Source organism: Peromyscus maniculatus, chromosome 11 (assembly GCF_049852395.1).
Source record: "Peromyscus maniculatus bairdii isolate BWxNUB_F1_BW_parent chromosome 11, HU_Pman_BW_mat_3.1, whole genome shotgun sequence".
Taxonomy (NCBI): domain Eukaryota; kingdom Metazoa; phylum Chordata; class Mammalia; order Rodentia; family Cricetidae; genus Peromyscus; species Peromyscus maniculatus.
This window is the reverse complement of record NC_134862.1, coordinates 60,651,334-60,677,077: the sequence shown is the minus strand read 5'-3', so window position 1 is coordinate 60,677,077 and position 25,744 is coordinate 60,651,334. Positions and strand designations below refer to the sequence as shown.

The 25,744-nt window shown below is 44.3% G+C and overlaps 1 protein-coding gene across 1 annotated transcript in view; it reads right to left on the bottom strand.

The window, feature by feature from the left end:
* Niban1 (niban apoptosis regulator 1) overlaps positions 1-25,744 on the bottom strand; it is a 154,525-nt gene that overhangs the window by 53,803 nt on the left and 74,978 nt on the right. Inside the window, exons 4-5 of the mRNA XM_006979936.4 lie at positions 22,931-23,045; positions 18,557-18,721 (exon numbers count right to left, since the gene is read on the bottom strand). Of these exons, the coding sequence (XP_006979998.1) occupies positions 18,557-18,721; positions 22,931-23,045 (280 nt within the window). The remainder of the gene's footprint in view (positions 1-18,556; positions 18,722-22,930; positions 23,046-25,744) is intronic.

Sequence of the window (25,744 nt, the reverse complement as noted above, 5' to 3'; positions counted from 1 at the left end):
TTAGTAGCTTGCAACATCCAAACTGGATTCCCGACAACTCACAATTGCTTGGGATAAAAAGATGCCCAGTCAGCATTCTTGGCGGAAGACTGGGGGCAATGGAGGAAGAGAGGAGGGAAGGAGGGAGGGGGAGAGAACGGAAGGGAGGTAGGTCAGTCCTCACCCTGAACCTGTTCTGTGTGCTGCAGTAGAGTTCATCAGAAAGGCACTAGTGCCTCTCCCACTACTACTGTGCGTTCTTCTTTCTTTCATCAAAAAAAATCATTGTATGTGTATCTGTGTTTTGCCTGCATGTATGCCTGAGTACTGTGTGCATGCTTGGTGCCAGCAGAGGCCAGAACTGGAACTGGAGCTGCAGACAGTTGTAAGCCACCATGTGGGTGCTGGGAATGGAACTCCAGAGGAGCGAGAGCTCTTAAAAGCTGAATCATCTCTTCAGCCCCACTACCGTCCATCCTTAAGGTACCGTTAGAAGTCAAGTGTCCTTCTGTCAGTGGCCAAGGATGGAGATGTGGCTCTAAGCTAACACCGGCCAGCCCTCAGCAGCCTAAAGAGTTCCCTTAATCTTTTTTTTTATTTTTAAAATTACACTCATGATATTCATTAATTACACTCATGATATTAATCACATTTGTGATTAATATATATATATATATTTTAATTTTAAATGTCAAATGTCATTTCTTGAAGGGGTAGGAGGTCTTAAATACAAGCTTATAGCACAATGGGAGGACCCTGGAGGGCAGAAGTTCGCTACTGATGTTTTACAATCTTGCATCTAAGCTGTTAACGCCCATTATTCAGGATACACAGACAAGGAACTTCCCTTAAGCATTCAGGAGGGTGGAGCCTGGCAGGGAATTAGCATAGGGAGGATATCAAGGTCATGGTCCATAAGCAAGGCAACAGTTACCCAAAACGGGGGCCAGGGCCCTACAGGTCCCCCTTTTATTAAAAAATGAGCTTCTGACTTGGGTTGTGTGGGACGTCAGCAGGTCACCTTACCCGTCATGGAGATGCCTGCCCAGGCCACACAGGTGCTCTGTCTTAGGTTGGTGAGTGCCCCCCAGGCATTGCCCGTCTTTGAATACTCATTATCATACAGGCTCCATTGTGTGTGAGCTGCATAGTTAATTGCTGCCAAAGATCTCAAAATGGCACTGGGCTTGCAATCTGTGTGTCTGATACAGAAAAGACCAACAGAGGTCCTATCTCACCCATAGCCAGTAGACTAAAGGCAACTGAGCCATTCCCTTCCTTAACAAGCCATACTGTACGTTGGAGTCCTTGTAAGATAGTATCCCAAAAGCAACTGGAACTTGAGTTTATAAATTTATAATTTTCAAAGCCAATAGAGATGTATATAACTACTGAATTAAATTTATCATGCCCAATAGAATGAAAGATTAACTAACTGTGATAGCTACTTTTGTTGCCAGGGTCTCCTCCCTTAATCTTTTAGGGCCTCAGTTCCAGTGAAACTGCATCCTTGGCTTTGACACACAAAAGAATTTCAGGATATGCCGGTAGGAAGCAAGAGTTAGAGTTTATTAAAAATAGAAATAAAGACCCAGGGAAAGAATGGAGCATAAGCTGTGGCCTCTCAGAGTGAATTTACAAGTAAGTGGCTGAACCTTAGCCATAGCTACCATTTTGGTGGCTCAAGTTACATCTCTAAGCATTGCTAAGAAACCTTTGCTCTCTCTTGAGAGTGAGATTATAGAGTAGATCCAGAGATGTATGGAGCCAGGAGCCACTAGGGTTACACAAGAGTTCAAAGGGGAGATTTCTGGTGAGATCCAAGGTAACTGTGGGTTTATCGCTGGAGGAGAAGCCTCAGGTGGCTGCTGATAACTGAGCCAGAATTCTTGATTGTCAACGGCAGAGGCTTCAACCAGGTTTCCAGGTGAGAGTGTCCTAATCCTCCCCAGGTCCCTAAGGTTTACTGTCGTTTTGTCCGGCCTTGCTTCTATATCATAACCATTTCCCATCATCCTCTTCACAGATTCAAGAACAACCTGCAGTTACTGTGCCATTCAGAGAGTAGAAAACGTTAGATTCACCTGGTCTTTTTCTTGCCAAAAGTCAACATGAGAGCATGCCTGACACATTTCATTATATTGTCACACATATTATAAAATTGCCTACTGTCTTCATTTGCTTTTCTGTTGCTGTGAGAAACACTGATCAAAACCAACTTGGAGAAGGAATGTGTTTATTTGGCTTACAAGGTTCATCACTGAGGGAAGCCAAGACAGAAGGAGGCAGAATCCGAAGCAGAGTCCATAGGAGAACACTGCCCACTGGCTCGCTCCCCCTGATTTGCTCAGCTAGCTTTCCTGTGTAGTAGTGGGCCTACCTATCCAGGAATGGCACTGCCAACCATGGCCTAAGTCCTCAGACGTCAATTAGCAATCAATAAAATACCCCCACAGATATGTACAGGCTAATCTGATAAAGGCAGTTCCTCAATTGACTATCCTCTTCCCAGGTGTGTGTGGAGGTGCCAACCAAGAGCTGCCATCACATCTAGACTTGTCTTGATACCTGCAGACCTCTCCTTGTTCATCTCTGAAGTCTCCTCCCCACCTCTCTCTGCTGCCTCCTGCCAAGTTCAACAACAGCCATTGTGATGTTAGGGGGGAAAAGCTAATGGACTAACCTGCGTGATCTCCCTCCTCCTCTAGTCCTCTTGCCAGTGAGTGCTCCATCCCTCACCAGGTTCTATCAGTGTAAGAGCACCTGCTTCCTCTGAGGAGTGACAGGAACTTCCTGTTTGGTGGTGCGATCCCTCCTCTTCTCCCCACGGTTCCTGCAGGTGTTATTAGCTGAGGTGTCCAATGCTGTCTGCTTTGTGGAAGCTTTGAACATCGAGACCAGTGCCCCCTGCAACCACCGCTTGACCTTATCTTCCTCAAGAACAACTGAGACTCTTAAATGAATGCGAAAGAAGGACTGTTCTGGTTTTCATCTGGCACATTGAGGGCCAGCCCAAGGCTTCACCTCTAGTGTTCAGGAAGCACTAGTCCTTGAAGATGTGTGTGACAGAAGTCACCCAAGGACTTTAACTAAGTTCATATTTGGTTTTCTCCACTTTAAATGGTAGACCCAACTTCTACTTTTATTCAATAAAATTCCAGGAAGCAAGCAAGTGCACCAGTAATTTCAGAATCTAGCTTGCCTACAATTATCAGGGACACGTTTTTCCCTTTGGATCCTTCTAACTGACACTGAAGACTCCTCCCTGCATAAATCATCGCTAAACCAAATATTCTCAGTCTTCTCATCCCATAACCTGGTTTCCAGACCCCACAGAATCCAACCTTGTCTGAACACATTCTATAAAATAACACAAACATGGATCTGGGTGTCAGTCAGCTTACCCCTAATAGCTTATGGTCCTATTGGTCTCAATTTCCATGAGACTCATTTTGTCTGTAAAATGCAGGCTGACGTTACCTCAGCAGAGCACTGTCAAGAAGATTGAATGAGTGTATGAAGCACCCAGTGCGTTCAGTGAACATTTAGTAATTGGCTGTTCGTATCCTTACTTTCTGAAATTCTTCTTAAAATGTGTAGAGGAAAATAAAACACAATCCTCCCAGACCTGAGCTCTTTAACAAACAGCAGATAGGAGACCGTATTTCAGAGCCACCTAGGCTTGAACTATGAATCGCACTTGGTGACCATGCCATCTCAAATTCTCTTAGCCGCCTCCACTTCAGCTCCTGCAAGACAGCAAAGCTCTCTCCTGAACAGACTAGCTGTCAACAGCGCTTGTCCCATAACAAGTGTGCAGGAAATAGTAACAGTGTTAACTAGTATGCTGTTGCTAATTAGGTCATTACCCATATGGCAAACCATGAGGTACAAACCATTTCATTTCTGGTTTGTTCCTGCAGGAAGCACAGAGAAACAAGTAGACATTTGGTGTATGTGTTGTGGTAGTCTATGAACCGGTGCGATTACACCTCCGAATACGGAAGAATTAGCTTAGCGGGAGCTGCTATCTTCCCTGCTCTAAGGACAGTCTGAGGCCACTTTAGTGGGAGGATAAAAGTTTGCACGTGTGGAGAAACACTGTCTGGTTTCTTTTGTTGTTGCTGAGGTCATTCATTCTGAACCAACAGTAAGTTACAATCATCGGAGTGACTGTTAAGAATTACATGGAGAATGGCATCCAATATACAAAAAAAACAATACTTTTTTTTTTTTTTTCCAGAGCTGAGGACCGAACCCAGGGCCTTGCGCTTGGTAGGCAAGCACTCTACCACTGAGTTAAATCCCCAACCCCACAATAATTTTTTTAATGTAAGGAAGGAACATTCCATGTGGTACAGCCAAGAAAATCAGTAACTTAAAAGATGGCACAATGCAACATGTTCTACTCTGCCTGCTCAGTCTTGGAAATCAATTTAAGTGGATTCTCATGAGTTAACCAAACAAGAACGCAAAAATATTGTTTGTTGTAAAAAAGGAGGCTAAATCAGAAGGCTAATGGGTGATGAGAAGCATGAAAGAAGGTTACAAGGCGATGCACTTTTGGGAAAGTCAGTGGTAGGGTGGACAAATCACTGTGTAGACAGTCAAGAGAGAACTCTGTCTTCCAGAGAGTGTGTGCTGGTTAACAAAGTAAAGCAGGCCTCTCCCCACAGCCGGTGGGATTACACCAGTTTAAGAGCGCTTGCTGCTCTTCCAGAAGACCCACATTTGGTTCCCAGCGCCCATGCCAGGCTGCTCACAGCTCCCTGCATCTCCAGCTCCAGGATAGCCTTCCTCTGGCCTCTGCAGGAACCCACATACAACCCACATACGGCACATACATACACATGCATGCACACACATTCACACTCACACATATATAATTTTTTAAAAAAATAAAGACTTCAAAGGAGATCACATAGATCCTAAGGCCTTTGGAAAATTAAAGAACCCCAAAGTGAGTCTGGACTAAGATTGGGTTCCCAAAGGAGAAGAAAGCAAAGAGTAGTGAACATAGCAAGTGAGAAGAAGATAAGCAATATACTTTTGAGATTATAATGTGGACCAATACATTTAACACAATTGTTAGTTCCCTATTATATGGTATTTCCATTTCAAATATGCTCCCTTCTTTTCGGCTATGAAATTTATATTTCCAGAGACATCTTCATTAGTCTATAGGCTGGCAAAGGGAACAGTACAATTTGATTTTAAATCATCAAATGTGAAACTGGAAATGGGAAGAGAAACTAGACATGGCCACTGGCAAGGACTTTTCCATCGCTGGGGATTTCCCTGTACTTCATTACGACCAAACCCAACTATAAAAATCAATCAAGCTATCAGAAAGCCAGTGATAGTCAGAACCACCCTTGGCAGGCTACCTTAGGAAACTTTTAGCTCATGAAATATCTGCAGAAGAAAGAACAGGCATTTTTGACACTTCCTCCAGACAACCAGCCTTCAATTCATCTCTGTTCTCGCGCATCTATCAGCACCCGCGTCAGTAGTTAGGTGATTCATTTTAAACACAAACACCAAATATTGTTGCCCTATCTATTGCTGGTCTGTTTTTCTTTTCCAACCCCTCCCCATGCTGGAGAAGAAAGCAGTTGTGAGCTGCCTGACATGGGAGCTGGGAACTGAATGCCGGACATCTGCACAACTATGTGACACAGTACCTAGACTAATGCCCTGACATTAGGCAAGGCCAACCAGAAGGGTAATTTGTAACCCCAATAAAGCACACACACTCACAGAGTGCACATAGCAAAAGTTGCCCTCCTGCCACGCTGCATGCCCTCAATAAATCGTCTAGCTGCAAAGTGTTGCAGGTTACAATTAGAGCACATAGTTTCGGAGAGCATAGCTCATACTTCATTAAGGTTCTTCAGGCAAGAAGTACTGGCCAGATGCAAACGACCTTGCTCTCAGCAAGGATGACTCACTGTTGGGGCCAAAGGGAGTCTACAGCTTCATGGAAAGGCTGCTGACTTCTCAAAATTTTAAATGTTGAATCCACTATCTTAATGCTTGGAAATGCGACCTGGGAGCTTAGTTCAGTCATAGAGCATATGTTTATTATGCCTGAGGCCTTGGGCTCAATCCCCAGCATGGGGAGGGGTCTTGGAAAAGAAAATCAGAAGGGTCCCATCAACAATTATCCTCCTTGCGGGGATCCAAGAAGGACAAGGCAGTGATCAGAAATGTCCCAGGAGGACATCTGGCCTGACTCAACACGTTCTTTGGAACTGAACCACTTGGGGTTGGCCAAGTGTTGACATGAAGTGGGATGGAATGGGCTTAAGTGACATTCCTATTTCATGTTTCTTTTATTCCACTTCTTCAGCACCAGGAGCAAATTATTCCCCCAATTCTCCACTGCTGATAGAATGGGCTAAGCTTCACAAACACAGCCTTGTCTACCGGCAATGCCCTTGTGTTTCTGCTTTGGCCCCAGAATTTAAGACAATGGTCTCGACACAGTACACCCTTTATAAAAAGTTCTTTTGTTCCAACTTTTGTCTCTTCTGGAACTTGAAGGACATATTTGCATAATGCTAGTTGGGAACTGGTGACGGCCACCCAAGTGAACGGGCAGTGTGAGCGGTCATCCAATACCTTTGGGGAGCTGAGGAGAAACAGAGAAATAAAAGGTCTCAGTTCGTCTCACAGCTGGTCCTGACAGACCATGCCCGAATCTCCAGCAGGAGAGGAAGCTGGCAGGGAGTGGCCTGGCCTGGTAAGGTGTCAAAGTGACTATTAAGATATGGCTTCTCTCCAGCTTTGCTCCCTTTTCTAAGCCCCATAAAGTAGGAGTGTCTCGTTGACTGCTAAGTGTTGGTGACTTCAAGCATGACTTTTAGTTTCCTGAAGAAATAAATCACTAAGAAACAAAATCAGGTCACAGCAGGATTCCTCTCAGGAGTAGCCGGGAATCTATCTATTTAACAAGCCAAATATGGTGGCTCAGACCAGTAATTCCAGCACTCAGCAGGCTGAGGCAGGCAGATTAGAAATTTAAGGCTAGCCTGGACATCATAATGAGTTAGAGGCCAACCTGAGCTATGTGAGATCCTGTCTTAAATAATAGTCCAGTTAACATTAAAAAAAAAAGTTCTGAAGGGAAAACAAAGCGAAGAGGAACTATTAATAGTGGCTCTCGACCACTTTGGGAGTCAAATGATATTCTCACAGGGGTCGCCTAACACTACTGGAAAACTCAGATATTTACATTGTGATTCATAACAGTAGCAAAATCACAGTTATGAAGTTGCAATGAAAAAAAAATTTTTTTTTTTTTGTTTTTTTCGAGACAGGGTTTTTCTTTGTAGTTTTGGTGCCTGTCCTGGATCTCACTCTGTAGACCAGGCTGGCCTCGAACTCACAGAGATCTGCCTGGCTCTGCCTCCAGAGTGCTAGGGTTAAAGGCATGTGCCACTACCGCCCAGGATGAAAATAAATTTTATGGTTGGGGGTCACCACCACATAAGGAACTATATTAGGAAGGTTGAGAACCACTGATTTAAAACATAAAGAACTAGAAATACACAAGCACTATGAGTTCCCAACTCCATGCCTGCAATATATCCCACAACATTATTCTCAGCTATATATTTACACAAGCAAAGCAAATTCTAGCATTGGAGAGCAATTTTATAGCACGTAGTCAACCACAGAAACACCCATTTGGGTTAAGTTATGACTTCATGTTTCCAAGTGAAGACTTCTGCATCTCAATTGCCACCCGAATTTCAGCAGATGTACAGCGATTCGCTTCCTTCTCAAACTAATACTAAGAAATGATCCATGTCAAGCTTAGTGTGAAATGACTAACCGCAAATCACCAGGCCCCAAAGAGGAATTGGATTCGAGTTTTCATAAATAGCAGCTAGTCAAATACTGGCTTACAGTAGGTGTTTAATAAGTACTTGGTGATGAAGAGTGTCCATAAGAACCACGGTTCTTACCTCACATGGATTAAGAGTTTATTCTTGACCCAAATATGAACAACTGCGGCTGGGATTCAGGTTGCCCCAATTAGCATGTTCCGACACGGGAACAGTTTCATCAGGCTTTCATAGAGACAGAACAAAAGAGGTCATAAGCCAAGGAATCTTTAAATGTCCTGGGAGCCAAGCGTCAGTGAGGTGGGCATAAGCAAAGAGGTTTCAAATGCCACCCCACAACATTATTAGTTTGGGGATGGAGGAAGTTAGTGGCCTGTTAATATATTCCGGAAGGTTCCTCATGGCAGTCACAAGGTTGTTAACCTGGATTCAAAGGTGGAAAACAAATGGCCACGAAGGAGCCTAGAGATAGCTCAAGAGGATATGACTCTCTGGTCCTGCAACATTCCGACTCTCCACAAGATCTGAATCAGTCTTGGAAAACTTTAGGCAGGGGTGTGGCTTTTCTCTGGAAGCTTCAGTTGAAGGAATAGGAGCATAAGCTTTAGCTCCAAACTGCCTGGGTTTAAAACTTTGTGTTCAGAGACCTCGTCTACACCATGAGAAGGACGCAGTTAGCACAGCACCTACCGCCCAGTCAGGCCCTGAGGCGTCAACAGAGTGCTTTCCCAAGCACAGCACCCTAGGCCAGAAAGAGACTTTATCTGGAAACAAAGTCCTTGTAGACATAGTTAATTAGGATGATGTCATTCCAGAGTGGGCTGGGCCCCTCATCTGGCATGACTGGCGTTTTTCAAGGGGAAGTTCCGGGTCAGCAAGATGGCTCCGTCGGTAAAGATCCATCCCCAGGACTCACATGGAAGGAGAGCACCAACTACTGCTGTCTTCCGACCTCCACACTCCACACACAAATAAATAAATAGATATGTAAATAAATGCAAGTGTCAAAGGTGAAGGAGGGGGACATTCAGACACAGACACAGTCATGAGCATAAACACAGACCCAGGGGAAATGCCATGTGAAGACACAGACAGGTCTTAGGGAAGTGCCTGAGTGCCAATGAGAGAAGCCTGCAGAGGGTCCCTTCTCACTGTGCTCAGAGGAAACAACCCTGCCTGCATTGTGAGTTAGGACTTCCAGGCTCTAAAACTAGAAACACGTCTCCAGTGCCGAAGTCACCCAGCCACGGCAGCTCTGGCGCACGACCACAGAAGCCCGAGCCCAAAGTGGTCCTTGAAGTCATTTGAAAGTGTTACCAGCACCTAAGAAAATCCACAGCTAGACACGTTCTTATAAAACTCCAGAACACCCAGGACAGAGAGAGACAGGCTGGCCTCAAACCTGCTATGGTACCGGATGCCGGTCTTGAACTCTTGCTCTTCCTGCCTCTAGCCTCTCAAGTGCTGGGATTATAGACATGCATCTCCACACCCAGCTGGGAAAATGTTTTTGAAATAAATCAAATTATCCCCAAAGGAGCAACTGAGCTGACAGCCTCAGTGATGGAAGCTAGACGCTCACAGAGGACTGACCGTCTTCCGTGTGATGGCGGAAACCTAATGGCCGCCCCAGAATCTCATAGGCAGTGAAAAGAAATGGAACCTTGTCATAGTCCTAAAACAATTTACAAATAGAAGTCACTGGTTTCAAATCTGCCCTCAGGAAGAGCTCCAAGAGGGGCTGTACTGAGCCCCGCCCTGGCTGAGGAGCTATTAGCAGCTAAGGGCTTGCTGGGAGGGAGCTTGCTTTCTGGGGCTGGGTGAAGGATGACCACTGGTGGATTGCACATGCAGCCGTGGATGACCTCACACCATGCCCACATGGGCAGCACTAATCAGACTCGGTGAATTAAAATAAATAAAAATAGGGACAAGAAGTTGGCAGAGGGATATGTTGGGGGGACCCTGGGAGGAGGTGAAGCGGAAAAAGAAGGTGGATACTATCAAGACATAGCACCCATGTGTATGAACTTGACAAAGAGGAGTCTTAAGCTGAGATGCATGAATGTGCATGATCTACCAAATACTAAACACATGAATCATTCCAATGTTACCTATTTCCTATTATAAAAAGGGGGAAAGAGAAGCAGGAGGAACATTCCCCAATTCTTTTTAGAGAGTACAGTTAGCTCAGGATTCTACCCAGGGCCTCATGCATGCTAGGCATGTGCTTGACCACTAAGTAAGTCCAGCCTTCCAATCTATTTTATAAAGCATAAATGACCTTAACAGCTAGATCTAAGAACATCATAAACCAACAGGAAACATACATACCAAATACACTCGTTAACATAGATGAGAAGATCCCTTAAGCTATTAGTAAACAAAATAAAAATCAAATTCCTATAAACAAGCAATACACAGAAAGTACTCACCGTGGTACTCTGAGTAACAAATGCTGGAAACAGCCCAGGTCCACGTCAACAGCCAGTTGAGTCTTAGTAATTACAGCATATTAATATGAAGCAATAGATTTAGCACTGAAAGTCAGAGGCTTACAATTACAAGCAATAACACAAGTGAGGCACCAGAGCAGAATATTAATAAGGAAATCACGGGAGAAGACGAGGTCAGAGTCCATGAGGATAAAGTCTTAGGGTATGCTGGATGATCACTGACCCATGACAAGGCTATAAAGAAAGGCATCCAGGATGGCCTGACTTCAAAGAACGGATGGATGAAGGACAGTGAGAAGCTTCAGAGGTAACAGTAATGCTCACTACACATAACAAATATATCATAAGCATTCTTTCATATCTACTCAGTGTTTAACTTTCAAACCCCCACACAACTAATAGAATGAGCCACAGCTCCTGATCAAGACTCTTCCCTCTCTCACCCTCCAAATCTATTCACAGCATGGGATGAGGGACACACAGCTCGGCATTCCACAACCCAGCAGAATTTCCTCCAAATTCTCCTAAGTGCTGATTTAAAAAAAAATATATGCCAAATAGAATCCTTTCATAATTCTGACTACCTCGTCACATATTACAGCAGCCATCACATAATCTCTCTCACTAGTGTGTTTCAAACTTTACATATCCCACTACAAGTTTAAGAAGAAAAAAAAAACTTGAAAGCTATTCAAATTACCCCACAGGCAATAATATATATTAAAAAAAAACCCAGTGATTTTGGAATATACCCAATCTTAATGATACAGATTTTAAATTCTTGCATGAATTAACTCTTCAATTCTTTGCTTGCTGAATTGTTTTCACTATTGGTCTAATTGGTGACCCTTAACTATTACAACTGCATCCTTTTCAGACCTCTGTGCCAAAATAACTATTTAGCTCAGCAGAAGTGGGGAAGGGAGTGGGTGCTAGTGTCACTGAGACATCAATGTTTGACAAGTGGTGTTCAAATGTCGTTCCCTGGCAACAAGGCTTTAGGCACCAGGAAACCCAAGGCTGTGCTGGGGTAATGGACCCGAATGCCTGACAGGCATGAGCTCTATTATTTCAGCCTCTGGGGGAGACCCTTTTTCCACTTCCAGCTCTTACACTGCTTTGAGAATACTAAGTAATTTAAATAGAATCAAAAGCATAAGTATTATAAAGGCATATTTTAAATCAATGACGTCTATAGTGTTCCAGCCCATGTATTCAAATGCAGAAGAAATTTTTAATTTAAATTGTATAAAATCATGTACATTTGCATTTTAACTATATAACATTTAACTAGCACACAGCCCACACTATCAAATACTTTCTATTCCAGGTCTATCTAAGCTAAATGATCTGGTCGTGTTTACCCAGTGGACAGAATACTAAGGCCAGCTTAGATAGCTCCACTAACCAAGAAACCCACACATCCCAGGTCTCCGAGGGCCTTAGATGACAGCTCCAGATCTATTTCAATGTGGATCATGGCAACAGATCATAAGAGTTGTTTGATTTAAGAATCATGTGTTCAAAATGTCCAAATGATGGCTTGTTTTTGTAAAGTAATGTTGAGAATCAGTAAATCGATGATGTCAGGGGCCAGGAGTCAAGGCATCGGGTTCTCTTCACTGACAAGCAGTGTTTTACTTAAACTTTATTGTAAGTAAACTCTAAGGCATAGACTAGGGGACCACAAACTTCCTTCCCAAGTCTAGGGTCTTATAAATAACCAGCAAGGTCTAGAAAAGGACATGAAATGACTTCAGAGGAACCCTCACACCCAAGAAGGACAAAGAGAAATATTTTAGAGAATTAGCCCGGTCACACGATAAGGTCACCTCTTGAGGTGGTCTTGGTGAAGAGAGTGAGCTTAAGGGATTTTCTTTAAGATCGTCCCTTCTAAAACAAGAAACTGGCATCTCATTTTTAGGGAGCAGTGATTACCAAGCACTTTTTTCCCAGCTCATGAAGGGTGTGTGCTTGTGTATATGGGGAGTTCACAACTGTGTGGGTGCATGTGTTCATGCACACACATGCATGTGGAGGCTGGGGGTGGACAGAGGGTATCTCCTGTATCATTTCACCACTTTTGAGATAAGGTTTCTTGCTTAAAGGTTTTCTATGCATTGCAAGAAAAGGAAGAAAATTCTATAATTTCTACAAGTAAAAGCATTCAAAGGGCTGTTTATAAAAATTATGGGGTTTTTTGTTTTGCTTATCTCCCAATATTGTTTATTTGTAATACATTGGCCAAAAATGATTAGGCATGAGTTAGAATTTTCCAACTCCTAGGTCTGTTTGTCCATAAACATGTGTGCCACAAATTCAAAAGTGTGCCCTTATCTATTACATAATAAAATTCACTCAGTATTTTCAGTTAGAATTGATTGGTGCCCACACCAGACAGTCCCTCACGTAATAAACTTGCTTTGTAGGTACTACTAAACTGTGTGTAGATATTAAGTTGGTGAAAATAAACCTGAGATCTGCTGCAGAGTGCTGGAGAACATAAAAAAAACACCACGTCGAAATAAACTCATTAGAAGGACTGGCTGCATCTCATTTGAATTGTAAAGTCCTTTTCTGTTTCCGAAATCTAATTTAACTCAGCAACATGTATTGAACGCCTGAAAATGTGAAGTGTCAAAATCAAATCTAATGAAAGTGTTTGCCTTCACCTGGGAGTTCTGGCTAAGGGCTCGAGGCACACGGCACTGTCAAAGGAACCAATTCTAAAACACAGTCACTTTATAACATCCCATCCGGCCGGCTCACTCCACCACCAGAGCCCTTGGAGGTTACAAGTGTGAGTGACTCGCTTTCAGGGTGTCCTTAGTTACATCACTGTGATCTCTTAGCCTAAATCCTCTGGGTTCTTCTAGATGTTCTCATCCCGCTGTCCTCATGTTTCCCAGACAGCCTCCCATCCCTCTTCCTGAGTGTTCCTAATGATGTACATGAACACAGCACTTGTTCAGTGGAAGTACCGGCTGTCCTTCAGGCATGCAGCGTCCTTCAGGCTAGCACAGCACCGTTGAACGAAGGTGTCAGCATTCACTTCCATGGCAGAGTCCACCCATGCAGTAATACTGTAGCTTAATAGCTACTCCATGTTCTCTTTTTTCCTGATCCTTTAGGGCAAGAGCTATGGCTTTCTATTGATGAATTCCCACTAACTGATGCTCTCTGGTGCAGGCTATGGCCCTCTGTTGTTGCTAGCCCAAACTTCCTAAGTGGCCTCCTGGCAACACAAAATGCTCTTCTCCTATCCATGCTGCTTAGGCTGCAGCCACTGTGACCCCTTGAAAGTAAACGAGGGCCAGGTCCCTTACCTACTTACAACTTTTAGAAGAAGTCCAAATTCTTAATATGTAACATAAGCCCCTTTCTAGTCGGGATCTAGTCCATTTCCCCATCTTCGCTTATCTCCTCTTTCTGATCTATGCCCTCCAGCTCACAGAATTCCTTCAGCTCTCCTAAGAGTCCATAATCTGTGTTGCTTTCCAGCTCTCCATTATCCCATTCTGCCTGCCAGGAACACATTCCCCCTATCCTGCATCTCCTGAGCTGGAGAAGCAGGTGCACACTGATAATGACCATTATCCACATAGCCTGTGAAGCACAAGATGGAGTTTTGGAGAAAGCTGACTCAGAACATCTTGGAACTATAAGTCCCACTTGGTGGCACCTGACATGGTCAGGGACTGGGAACTGCCGTGTGAATTCTAAATGGACGGGTGGTGGCAGCTGCTGTACACAGATGCCGTGCAATAAAACCGAGTTGGAATGCGATGTCCTATAAAGATTAATCTTGTTAAATCTTCTTCTATCTACTCAAAAAAGAGGAACAAAACCAAACTAGACATATGTCCACTGCCCAGTACAGTTGGAGCTCCTTGACGAAAATAATCCTAGCAACTGCTCTCTCTTTCTCTGAAGGATGAAGGACCATAGATCTCTTCACTTGTCCTCATCTGTCTTGAGAAAGCCATACTATATAAAAAGAAGGTATAGACAGGACCTTTGTCAAGGTTAAAGAGGAAATACATAGACTTCTTAAGTACAACGGCGGTGCTTCTGGATTCAGAATGGATATGAATATCTAGAACAATTAGGACCTAACATTTTTGGGACAAGTGGGCTGGGATGTTGTTGACCTGAGCACTAGGGAATGTATCTTAAGAAGCCCACATAGGCGGGGCGGTGGTGGCGCACGCCTTTATCCCAGCACCTGGGAGGCAGAGGCAGGTGGATTTCTATGAGTTCAAGGCCAGCCCTATAGAGTAAGTTCCAGGACAGCCAGGGCTACACAGAGAAACCCTGTCTCGAAAAACAAAAGAAGCAGCCCATGTGGGATGGGCAGAGGCTGATACCGAGCACTCAAACATGTAGGACCCCGTTCTCAGCAGAGATGTACGGTGGCCTTAGAGTCAATGGAGCGGTGACAACAGCAGCCTGGGTCCTTGGGCTTGCTTGCGGCAGAAGACGACAGTGGCAGCCCCTGCAGAGTTTCTGGCCCTAGTTCCAGCCAGTGTTTTATGGCCCTTTTGAACAACTCTGGTAAATACAGTGAACTGGCAGCTTGAGAAACCCCTTAATGGCTTATTCAAGACCACACAATGAATAATAGGTAGAGACTTGGGACAGAAAAAGTGATTCAGTAAAAACAGTGGTACATTGTACCATCAAATACAAGGGGAAAAAAAAATCAGGGGGTGGGGCAAGATGGGAAAACCCCCATGAGCTCATTGGCCTGCAACAACCAAGGGCTGCTCTCCGTAACGCTGCGATGGCCCATGCCCAGCTGTCTGCATACAGACTCAGTGGGGGGACAAATGGTCTTTGGTTTGAAGACTATGCCACCTATAACTAGGCTTCATTGTCTTCGTGCCTTGACAACATCCTAGAGAGCAGAGCTGGGCTCTGAATTGGCTGAGAGCTTCCATAAATGGTGTCTAAAGGCAGGCTCCACATCATCCAAAACTCCCCAGAGAAATTCCTATTATGTACAAGGAATGGAGAATGTAGCAAGTCCCTTGACTGGGCAGAATTCATCCTCTGTTCAGGGCAGCTCTGTATTTCCAGTGCCAGCTGTGTGTTCTTACCAGACCAAGACCCGAAGTGCAGAGGTTCTAAGTATACTGAAAACTAAGCTAGTCCCGGGAAGACACAGGCAAGATATTAAAAAGGGAATCATTTTTTATAAAGGCTCTACTTAAGAGTCAATATTATGTTACCTGGAGTTTGCTGTAGGAAAAGTTACATTTTTTTTTTTTTAAGCATCTATTGACATACACATTAAAACCAAGAGTTGGGAACTGGCTCAGCAGGTAAGGGCACTTGATGCCAAGCCTGACAAAGTGAGTTTGGTCCCCAGAACCCACGTGGTGGCAGGAAAGAACAAACTCCCAAAAGTTATCAACTGATCGCCACATGCATGCTCTGACACATACACATCCGTGGACACACATCCACCATCCACCCACCCATAGATACATAACCAAGAACTGGCTGAGATGTAGCACCAGTGATGGTCAACTCTGTGGAACTGATAATGTCAGGGAAACCTCCAAACATGAAAATAAGTGTGTTATAAACTTAGCTGTGCCGGGCGGTGGTGGCGCACGCCTTTAATCCCAGCACTCGGGAGGCAGAGCCAGGCGGATCTCTGTGAGTTCGAGGCCAGCCTGGGCTACCAAGTGAGTTCCAGGAAAAGGCACAAAGCTACACAGAGAAACCCTGTCTCAAAAAAACAAAAACAAAACAAAAACAAAAACAAAAAAAAAACTTAGCTGCAGTGTGTGTGTGTGGGGGTGTGGGTGCTGTTTTACTATGACTCAGATCAAAACTCATCTGTTCAGAGATCTCCCCTGCAACACAAACTTAAAATTCTGTACAAGGCTGGAGGTATTGCTCAAGACTTGACCAAGTGCTTACTTGGCATGTCCACAGTACTCCGCAGTCAAGGGCCCCTTGACTTACTGTGGGGCAGCATCGCAAGACGCCCACCGTAAGCTGAAACTGCAGCTGATACACCTAACCTGCATCCCCGCTTAGCCTAGCCTGCCTTAGACAAGTGCAAATACTTACCTAACGCTTCCCTTGAGTAAAACCACCAGCTGCAGAGCCTATTTTACAACCAAGTGTTAAATTCCTCCCGTACAGCGACGGAGGGTTGTTTCGTTGACTGGTACACTGTGAGACCACAAACCCCAATACTCAAAATGCTCTGGTGACCGAGCAGAGAGGGCTCTTGTCAGCATCAGGGAAGGGCACCACACAGCCTGCCTCATGGGTACCACTTTTGTATTCTCACAATCTACAAAATCCTTAAGTTAAGCTACTTTGGGGTTGGGACCATCTGTTATACCTTTTCACTCGGCAGTGACTTCCAGTTACTCTCTACCACGTTAGCTTTGGTAGCTATCAAATTAGAACTTGCGGCTGCGCTTCTTCCTCCGTCCATTTGCATTCAGACTCCCAAAGAGAGCAAATGCTCCATTATTCTACACTTGTGCAGGGTTGGCACAGACTGAGCCCCTCTGTGACGTTTGACTGCCTGTCTTTCTAACTGCCAAAGAACACAGTTCAGTTATCTGCAAGCCCAGACAAACCCGCATTCATAGTTTAAAAAATGTCAAAGATGACACACTGGAATAAAAAATCCTTTTAAAATTTTTACTTACAGATGGATTAGTAAGTAAGTCCATACCTAAAAGCAAAACAAAGCTATCTAAAGTTGTGCCACTTCAAGTGTGGCCAGTGACATCACTTGGAAGCTTGTTAGAAATGCAAAACCTGCCTCCCACCAACCACATTGAATCGGACTGTCTCAGGGTCGAGCCGAAGCCCTTGGGTTTTAGTTAAGTTTTAAGATGTGTTTTATCTTAAATTGCGTGTGTGCCGGGCGGTGGTGGCGCACGCCTTTAATCCCAGCACTCGGGAGGCAGAGCCAGGTGGATCTCTGTGAGTTCGAGGCCAGCCTGGACTACCAAGTGAGTCCCAGGAAAGGCGCAAAGCTACACAGAGAAACCCTGTCTCGAAAAACCAAAAAAAAAAAAAAAAAAATTGCGTGTGTGTGTGTGTGTGTGTGTGTGTGTGTGTGTGTGTGTGTGTCTATGTGGGAGTATGTGCACATGGGTACAGGTGTCCACAGAGGCCAGATGAGGGCATCAGATCTCCCTGGAGGTAGAGCTACAGGCAGTTGTGAGCTCCCAAAGCGGGTGCTAGGAACTGACTTCTAGTCCTTTGCGAGAGTAGCAAGCACTCATAACCACCAAGCTGTCTCTCTGGCCTTCAATCAGGTTCTCCCCACCATTCTTACGCCCCTTCCACGTTTTAAGAACTGCCTCTGTGGTTTGGGTAAGTCCTCCTAAGGGTCGTGTGTTAAAGACTCAGGCCCAGCTTCGGGCTTGTGGCAGTATTGTCAAGGGCAGCAATGGTTGGAGGTCTTGAAGATGATTAAGGACCTTCCCTTGAAGCAGATTATGGGACCCTAGGCCCTCCTCTCTCCTGCTTCCCTCTTGCCGAGATGTGCAGCCTCATCACAGGCCCAGAGCAGCAGGGCCAGTCCACCACGGACAGCAGCCTCCAAAAGGTAAGACAAAATAAACTTTATCCACCACAGCAATAGGAAGCTAACCAACATGACCGCTAATTGAAAAACAAGTATTAGACTACAATAAACCTTCTCACTGATCTTAACTGAGTAACTATTACACAGAAATAAATGAGGAAATAAATGAAAAAATGATATAGAAATTACGGCTTTACCAGGGTCAACTGGTACATTCTTGCTGGCGTACAGTTAAAAGTACCGGGAAAGCTGGGCATGGTGGTATGCGCTCATAATCCCAGTGCTCAAGAGACTGAGGCAGGAAGTTTACTGTGAGTTCAAGACTGGGCTGCATTGTGGGTGTCAGAGAAGCTAGTATTACATAGCTAGACCCTGTATTCAAAATCAAACAATCCCAAAAAAACGAACAAACAACCAACCTAAAAGCACCAGGGAGAAGGAGTAGGAAGAACGATGTGATTGATGGAATGGCCAGGATAATGAATCACCAGAAAGCAGTCTAGAACAGGCCTGCACCCGCCAACACGCTCTGGGCTCTGTTCCACCAAGACTTCGGGCTCCTTGTTTCCAAGGCTCACTGCCCATGGCTCCCCTTTCCTTCCCTAGGGCAATGCCCTCTGAGGCTCTAGGAATCATGGTAGCAGATGACTGAGCATTCAGAAAACGCGGCCACGCGGGAAGCAAGCCGCTGAGCCTACCGTGATTCAGGTGTCTGATGCAGTCATTGACAAGAGTGCTGAACTTCTGCTGCTCGGCGGCCTCGTGGAAACAGAAGTAGCCATGCCTGAGGTAAGGCTGCCACAGGTACACCGGGAACGCCTTGGGCAGGACCACGAAGGGCTGAGAGTTCTTCTCACTGGAAGCTGGAATGGAAGCCCAGAGAGTTTTAAAGCATGAGTCTTGTGTTTTAAATACTTACTTCAGTCTGTCAAAGTATCCAGGGCAGACACAGGATAGCTCCATCCTACCGTCCACACAGTCTGTCAACAGTCTGTCCCTTCCCACAGGTATCCTCCACAGAGAGAGACAGACAGCCTCTCTTCTTCCTCGGCTCCCTACTGTTGAAAGCATCTCCAAAGACCCACACGCAGAGCTCCCTTCTCATGCATCTCTGGGCCTCACCGGCTCCTTGCAGGCTTGGTTCCCCCAGGTTTCTTCCCCCTCTGTGGTAAAGCTGAGCAGCGCTCCCTGACTGCACAGCCCGCTCTTCTCACTTCCATCTGACTCCTGCCGCACCAGCTCCTGGACCCAACGGCTGAAGTCACAAATGTCACCGGGGCCACCAGCTCTTGGCTTATCTACCCACTGTCCTTTTACTCTGGTCTGTGACATGTGTTGCTGCCGGCATCCCATTCTCCAGACGACATTCCCTCCCTGGTTGAATGTGCATCTCTCCTGGTTCTCATCGTGTCTATTCCCCCCGCCCCCCCCCCCAAAGTGTCATCTCTTGCACCGATGGCTTCCTTTGCCACGTCACTCTCTCCCTGTCAAGTGCTGGCACTTGTCCAGCTGTGTGTTTGGTTCCACTCTACTTTTGGTCTTTACCCCTCCAAAGGGTGTCCATCCATTCCACAACGTAAAGATTCCCACAATCCTTGTCACCTTCCTTCTTTCCACATTGCGCCCTTTCAGAGAAAAATCATTTCACCTTCCACTAGGTGGTTCAAAGGTCACCTCCTTTGATAATCCTTCACTGGCACCTGCCACCAAGACAGAACTATGTGATCTCTAATGTTCTCCAAAAATAGGACAGTGACCAGTTTCCACGCCTGGCCCCCACTGAGGAGGAAGGGTGGGTAGAGGAACTCCGCTTCTTGATTCTCGGGTGCACCCTTCTCTGAAGAGTGGCTTCTAGAGGATGGAGCCACTTCTGACATAGCCTTTATGTGCGTGTGTGTGCGCGCGCGTTTGTGTGTGTGTGTGTGTGTGTATACATATATATGAGGATGTATGGAGTTGTAGAACCTAGAAGACATTCAACTTCATCATGTTGAATGAACAGATATGCTCTGTTGATCTAAAAAAAGTTTAGAAGCCCTGAAAAAGACAAGACTAGGAGGCTACAGGTCTAGCTCAATGATAGAGTAGCTGCCCAATATCTGGGTTCAATTCTATCAACACATGAGCAAACACACAAACACACACATGCACACACAAGGATATATGTGTATATATATATGAAGAGAAGTCTAACTATTTCTTCCAAATCAATCCCAGAAAGTCATGTGAAACCATGCCTCTCTCCAGAAACCCTACCCAGCCTAATCCTTGCATCCCTATCACATGACATCACATTGGTTAGAAGATCCAACTTCTTTCTACAGCCATGGGGAGCACACAGAAGGTACAGTGTGTCCTGTGAGCACAAATCTCTAGGAAAGGAAGGAAATTGGAGCCCTCTAAGAGGCTGGAGCATGCTGGGCATACCAAGAAATGGATCAGAACCATAAGGGAAGCTTTCAGAACTAAGTCAGCTCTTGGAGAATGAATAATCCAAGATAAAATGAGATTTGGTTACAACAAGTACAGGAACCTGGTTTCCACTGTCCTGAAATCCAAAGGCAGGAGACAGAATGGTCTGGGAACAAAGGCTGAGCCCACCAGTGCCAGCACAACACCCAGAACATAAGAAGGAATCAACATGTGTACACACAAACAAACAGTTACACACGGAAGAGATTCCCCCTTCCTGCAGTTGTGAGCTTGGTCTTAACGGAGCAGGAAGTTTTGAAGAATGAAAACACACATTTCAGCCTCCCTTGGAGTATGGCAGTCCACTGTTCCTAAGCTATAGCCAATGGGAAATGACCTGAAATGCCACAGCAGACCTCCTGCAGGCATCCTTAAGAAAGCAACCCCTCCCCCACCTCCTCCCCTTTTCTCCTTCTTGCTACATGGAAAGAGCCATAGCTCCAGTACCCATGCTGCTGTTGTTAGAATAACAAGTGCTAATAAGCACCCAAACTTAAAAAAGGAGAAAGCCAGAAGAGCCCAAGTCCTCGACAAATACATGGATCTGCCACACTAACCCTGGATTAGCACTCAAGTACTTTATATGAAGATAATAAAACCTTGCAGACTTAACTTGAATTTCATTGTGTGCAGCAAACCAGATTCTAACTAATAAAATGCCCAATGATGGACTCACAGTAGTAAAGCATGGGGACACTTTTTTTTGACAGCTCACGCTGCCAGATCATGCCACAGAGAACATACACGACTCCATTAGTCTCCAATGCCTCCCCTCTAGCAATGTTAGTGCCCCCCTTTTTAAACGTGTTTAAATTTGTTCTTATGGGTAGAAGTAGCATCATGGGGTAAATCTGATTCACGTGGTTTATGAAGCAAGTCTTCGTGCCCTTTCTAAGATGTCGCAATTTCATACAAACGACAGAAAGTAACACTGACTCTCTATATTCAAAAGCTTCAGCAATCCTTACAAAATCAACTCCCTCTGACCTCTAGTTACCTCTCGTTAAACCTTCCATAACAGTTTCCTAGATTCCATCCATCTACATTTTTGTCTGAGTTGATTTACAAGAATATCACAAATGAGCTATTGTGGAATATTCTATTTTTAAAACTGAGCAGGCCACACCATACAATAAAAATAGTCACTGAAATGCTATGTGTGAAGCCCTGGGCTATCTAGGCATGAGTCACACAAGCTTTATGCTTTTCATTCCTTCTGATATGATTTCATCAATAAATCCTTAAGTGTATTTGTCTGTTCTGAGAGATTACATTGGAAAGTTCTGGAGAGATTCTCAAGAATCAACATGCTAGTATTCTCATTTTTAGCTGTGGGTACACAGCCAATGTAGCACACAGGTAGATGTTGGGAGAAAATTTCATGTATTTTTTAGGTAGTAAGCACATAAAATATTGCTTTAGCCTGAATTACTTAGTAATAATTTGATAATCTAGTTTTATGGTCCATGTACGATCTATAATTGTATTATTAAAAACACCACACTAAGCAATCTACCCCAGACTAACAACTGATGGCATGATTATATAGTTCTCCATAAATTCTGATGAAATGATGATGCCTATTAATAAGATCCAGGGCTCTCTTCAAGAAAGCAAGTAATGAATGTGCGGGGTGATTCACACAAAGGCAGATGGAGTTATTATATTATGCACAGTTCATGAATTTCTATGAAATGCCCTATTTAGCCTATATAGTATCCGTCATTTTTCTCTACATAAAAATAAGTGAGATGAATGAGAATCAAAGAATTTTAAAGCTGGAAAGAATCTTCCAAAAATTTCAAGTTCAAGGCTCCATTTTAAGGCAGAAGAAAGAAACACCAGAAGTGCTCAGGGCCCGCCACCCTGAAAACACCTGCTAAGCCTCACAGTGGGAGCTTCATCCACATCCACGCCCCCAGTTCTCAGCCCACGCTCTTTCTACAGCAGCGCTCGGCGTTATTTACAGACCGGTGAACAAAGGCAGTGCTTTCTTTTCCTCCACAGCTATGAGTTCCTGTAGCATTGACTTAGCATGGGCTTACTTTTCGACAACTGGGAATATTTTATTGCACATCACTGTGAAAATGAGGTAATAACCCCTAACAGGTCAAGTCTTGCTTACTGAGAAGTGAAATTGTACCTGCTGCACAGAATGCCTGCTGTCTTGAGTGTTATTATCAAATTCTTCAGTGTATCCCTAAAGCTCTAAGATATCTGACCAAGAACACACTTTCTAACGCCAGAAGCACAGTAACTGCCTATGTGACTCAGTGGATGCGAAGTAATAGAAACGGTATAACGTCGACCTAGAGTAAACAAATTCCATTATCTACCTGAATATGGAATGTCAGGGTTCAGCACAGGGTTTCCCCACCATAGCATCACTGGCACCTTAAGCCACTCATCTCTCTCTTTGGGGTTGCCCTGAGAATTGTGGGTTGTTTAACAGAATTGCTGGTCTAAATGTCTACATCACTCACCTTCCAAGTCTCCAGACACTGCCCAGTGTCCCTGGAAGGGGACTATTCTCCCTCACTGAGGACCGACCGCTGGTCTAGCTACACAAAGTAAGTTCAGGGAAAGACAGGGGAACTCACCAATGGGGTCTGGGAAATGCTTATCAGATAAGAGATTATATTCCTCTTCTGAGGTTAAAACCTTGCCTCCTGCTGGAAGAATTCGGCTTTTAGGAACAGCTCCTCTCTGATAGGCCTAAGAAGAAGAGACATGAAATGAATGATTTCTCCCAATACATATATTTTTAAAATGTCAGAAATCTTTACAAAAAAAAAAAAAGACCAAACAAGTCCAGACACATATATCCAGTGACAGACATCCCCACACTATGTCATTCATCTTTTTTTTTTTTTTTGGTTTGCGTTCTTGCTGCTTACAAGGTGACATTTTTTTTCTTCTGTTTGATGGTCACTTCCGGAATGGTAAACCAAAGTCCCTAATCTCAAGGAGACTCCCAGGAGGTGTTCTTAAATGGAAAAACGGAATATCAGTAACATCTATGTCTTTATCATGTTCGCCACTTCAGATGCTGACGTCTCTGACTCATTCTGATAACCACAAGGTTGGAAACCTTCTCTCTCTCTCTCTCTCTCTTTCTCTCTCTCGCTCTCACACACACACACACATACACACACACACACACACACACACACACACACACACGCACACGCACATGCACACAATGCGCGAAGTACTCAGCCGTCATGAGCCACGTAAGATGCTGAACGACACTGTGGAACACGTAACTACAATGATGGTTACCATAGAGTCTCACCAAAAACACAAAGATGTTGCCATAATAAACGCGCAGTCATTTGCCCTCAGATATGGCTGGATTGTTTGCAGTAACGTCATTGGGACGGCAGTGCAGTTTTAGGACATCAGAAGACATTCTGGCCGGCAGATAAGACATTCTGCTGCCTGAGAAACCCAAAAGAAATCCAGTGCCCTAAGTGCCTAGGCCGACCCCCGACCCCCAGGGGCAAACAGAGGAGATGAAATGCAAGTATGTGCATCCGATGGGCAGGCTGGGTGTCAAGACAAATTATTGAAAGTAATAACTTGGGGGCTAGTTGAGAATTGAAACCAAGAAGCTGTGGGACCCAAAATCTAAAGTGTGCCCTTGGGAGTAACTAAAATAACATTGATCTGGGCAACAAACTCAAAATAACAATAACACATTCTCCATCTGTAAGACGGTGCCTGGAGAGCCACAAACAAAACTTGTTTTAATTCTTGGAAGAACCACTAATCAGCTACTTAACCACTAACCAGCTACTTAAACACACTGGGGACCCAGAGTATAACAGAAGAATCTTTATATGTATCGTTTTGAGATGGTGTGAAGCAATTGATTCAGACAGGACTCAACTGTGAATTTTGTTTGGGGATATAATAAGCTTCTAAACACATTGTATCATTTGGTCCTCAAGACGGCACTGTAAATTAGATATTATCTCCATTTTACAAGTGAGAAAACTAAAACTCACAGAGGCCCAATAATGTGCAATGACCCAGTGGTGACAGATTCCAGACTCATCCTTGCATCTACCACGTCCCCAGCAAATGTGAGGGAAATTGGGATGAACTATGAAATAAGAATGCTTTGGTGCCCCTGTGCTTACCACCAAATTGGGCTCTCAATAAAATAACAAGACACTAACAAATAATGTCTAACTCTTTCCAATGATTTATATTTGCTCTGTGTGCACTGATGTTTTACCTGCATGTATGTCTGTGTGGGGAAGTCAGATCCCCTGGAACTGGAGTTACAGACAGTTGTGAGCTGCCATGTTGGTGCTGGGAATTGAACCCAGGTCCTCCGTAAGAGCAGCTGGTGCTCTAAACTGCTGAGCCATCTCTCCAGCCCCTAGCTAATGTCTTACATGTGATTTTAAGAAATACTTCTATAAATTAACAAACAGGACCTTGTTATAATGTCCAGCAATGATGACAAACCATGTGGACTTTTCATTTAAATACCCAGGTGGTCTTGAGAACTATATAATCATTATCAAATTGACGCATATCTTTATTAATTAACAAATTACTTGAAAATAGTGAGCAAAGAGAAGAAAGAATAAATTTCAAATTGAGGGAGAACATCTTTAAAAGTGAAAAAAGGAGGAAAACCACCAAAACTTAATTCACAAAGAAATTTCATTTACTGTTAAATGTGGGTGAAAAGCTCAATAAACCTGATAACAAGCTCTTCCAATAAGTAGCAATCCTATCAGCAATCGCTCTGTGCTGGACTACACCACGGGCGGGCTATACTCTCCGTGCCTTGGTATACTTAATTGATTTCATTCTAAGGGGCTACACTTGCCATTCTGAGAAGAGAAAACTGAGTTTAGAGCAGATACATATATAACTTAGCTAAAGAGATGTATCTGGCAACTGTCAAAGGTGTAATTCAAAGCCCATAATGTTAACTACCCACTGAGATACTGTACCTCACCTCAGCCTTCCAAGAGGACATTGTAGGAAGCCTATGGTTATTTGTTACCGTTGTCTGTAACATGGTGACAGTTGGGGCTGTGGGTTGAATGAAATCCTAATATAGGTGAGCATTTCAGGGCACTTGAGACTGAGTCTGAATGAGAAATGCATATAGTATGGGGTTTCCAAGGATCTGCTGGGATCAATCGAGCTCACCCCTCAGTTCAGCTGAGGCTCGGGGACAGGTAAGTCTCTTGTCCACAGTTTACTTCTAGCCTCTGGCACAACTTGATCTAAACTTTAGATTTCTAAATTCACTCACTGTTCAATGTCCTTCCTGCTCTAGGTGCATATGACCTCTCCAGGAGGGAAGGAAACAGGAACACGGAAATCTCAAGTCCTCCAAGACTGGACGTGTTACACACCTGATCTCAGTTTCCCCTTTGTACAGA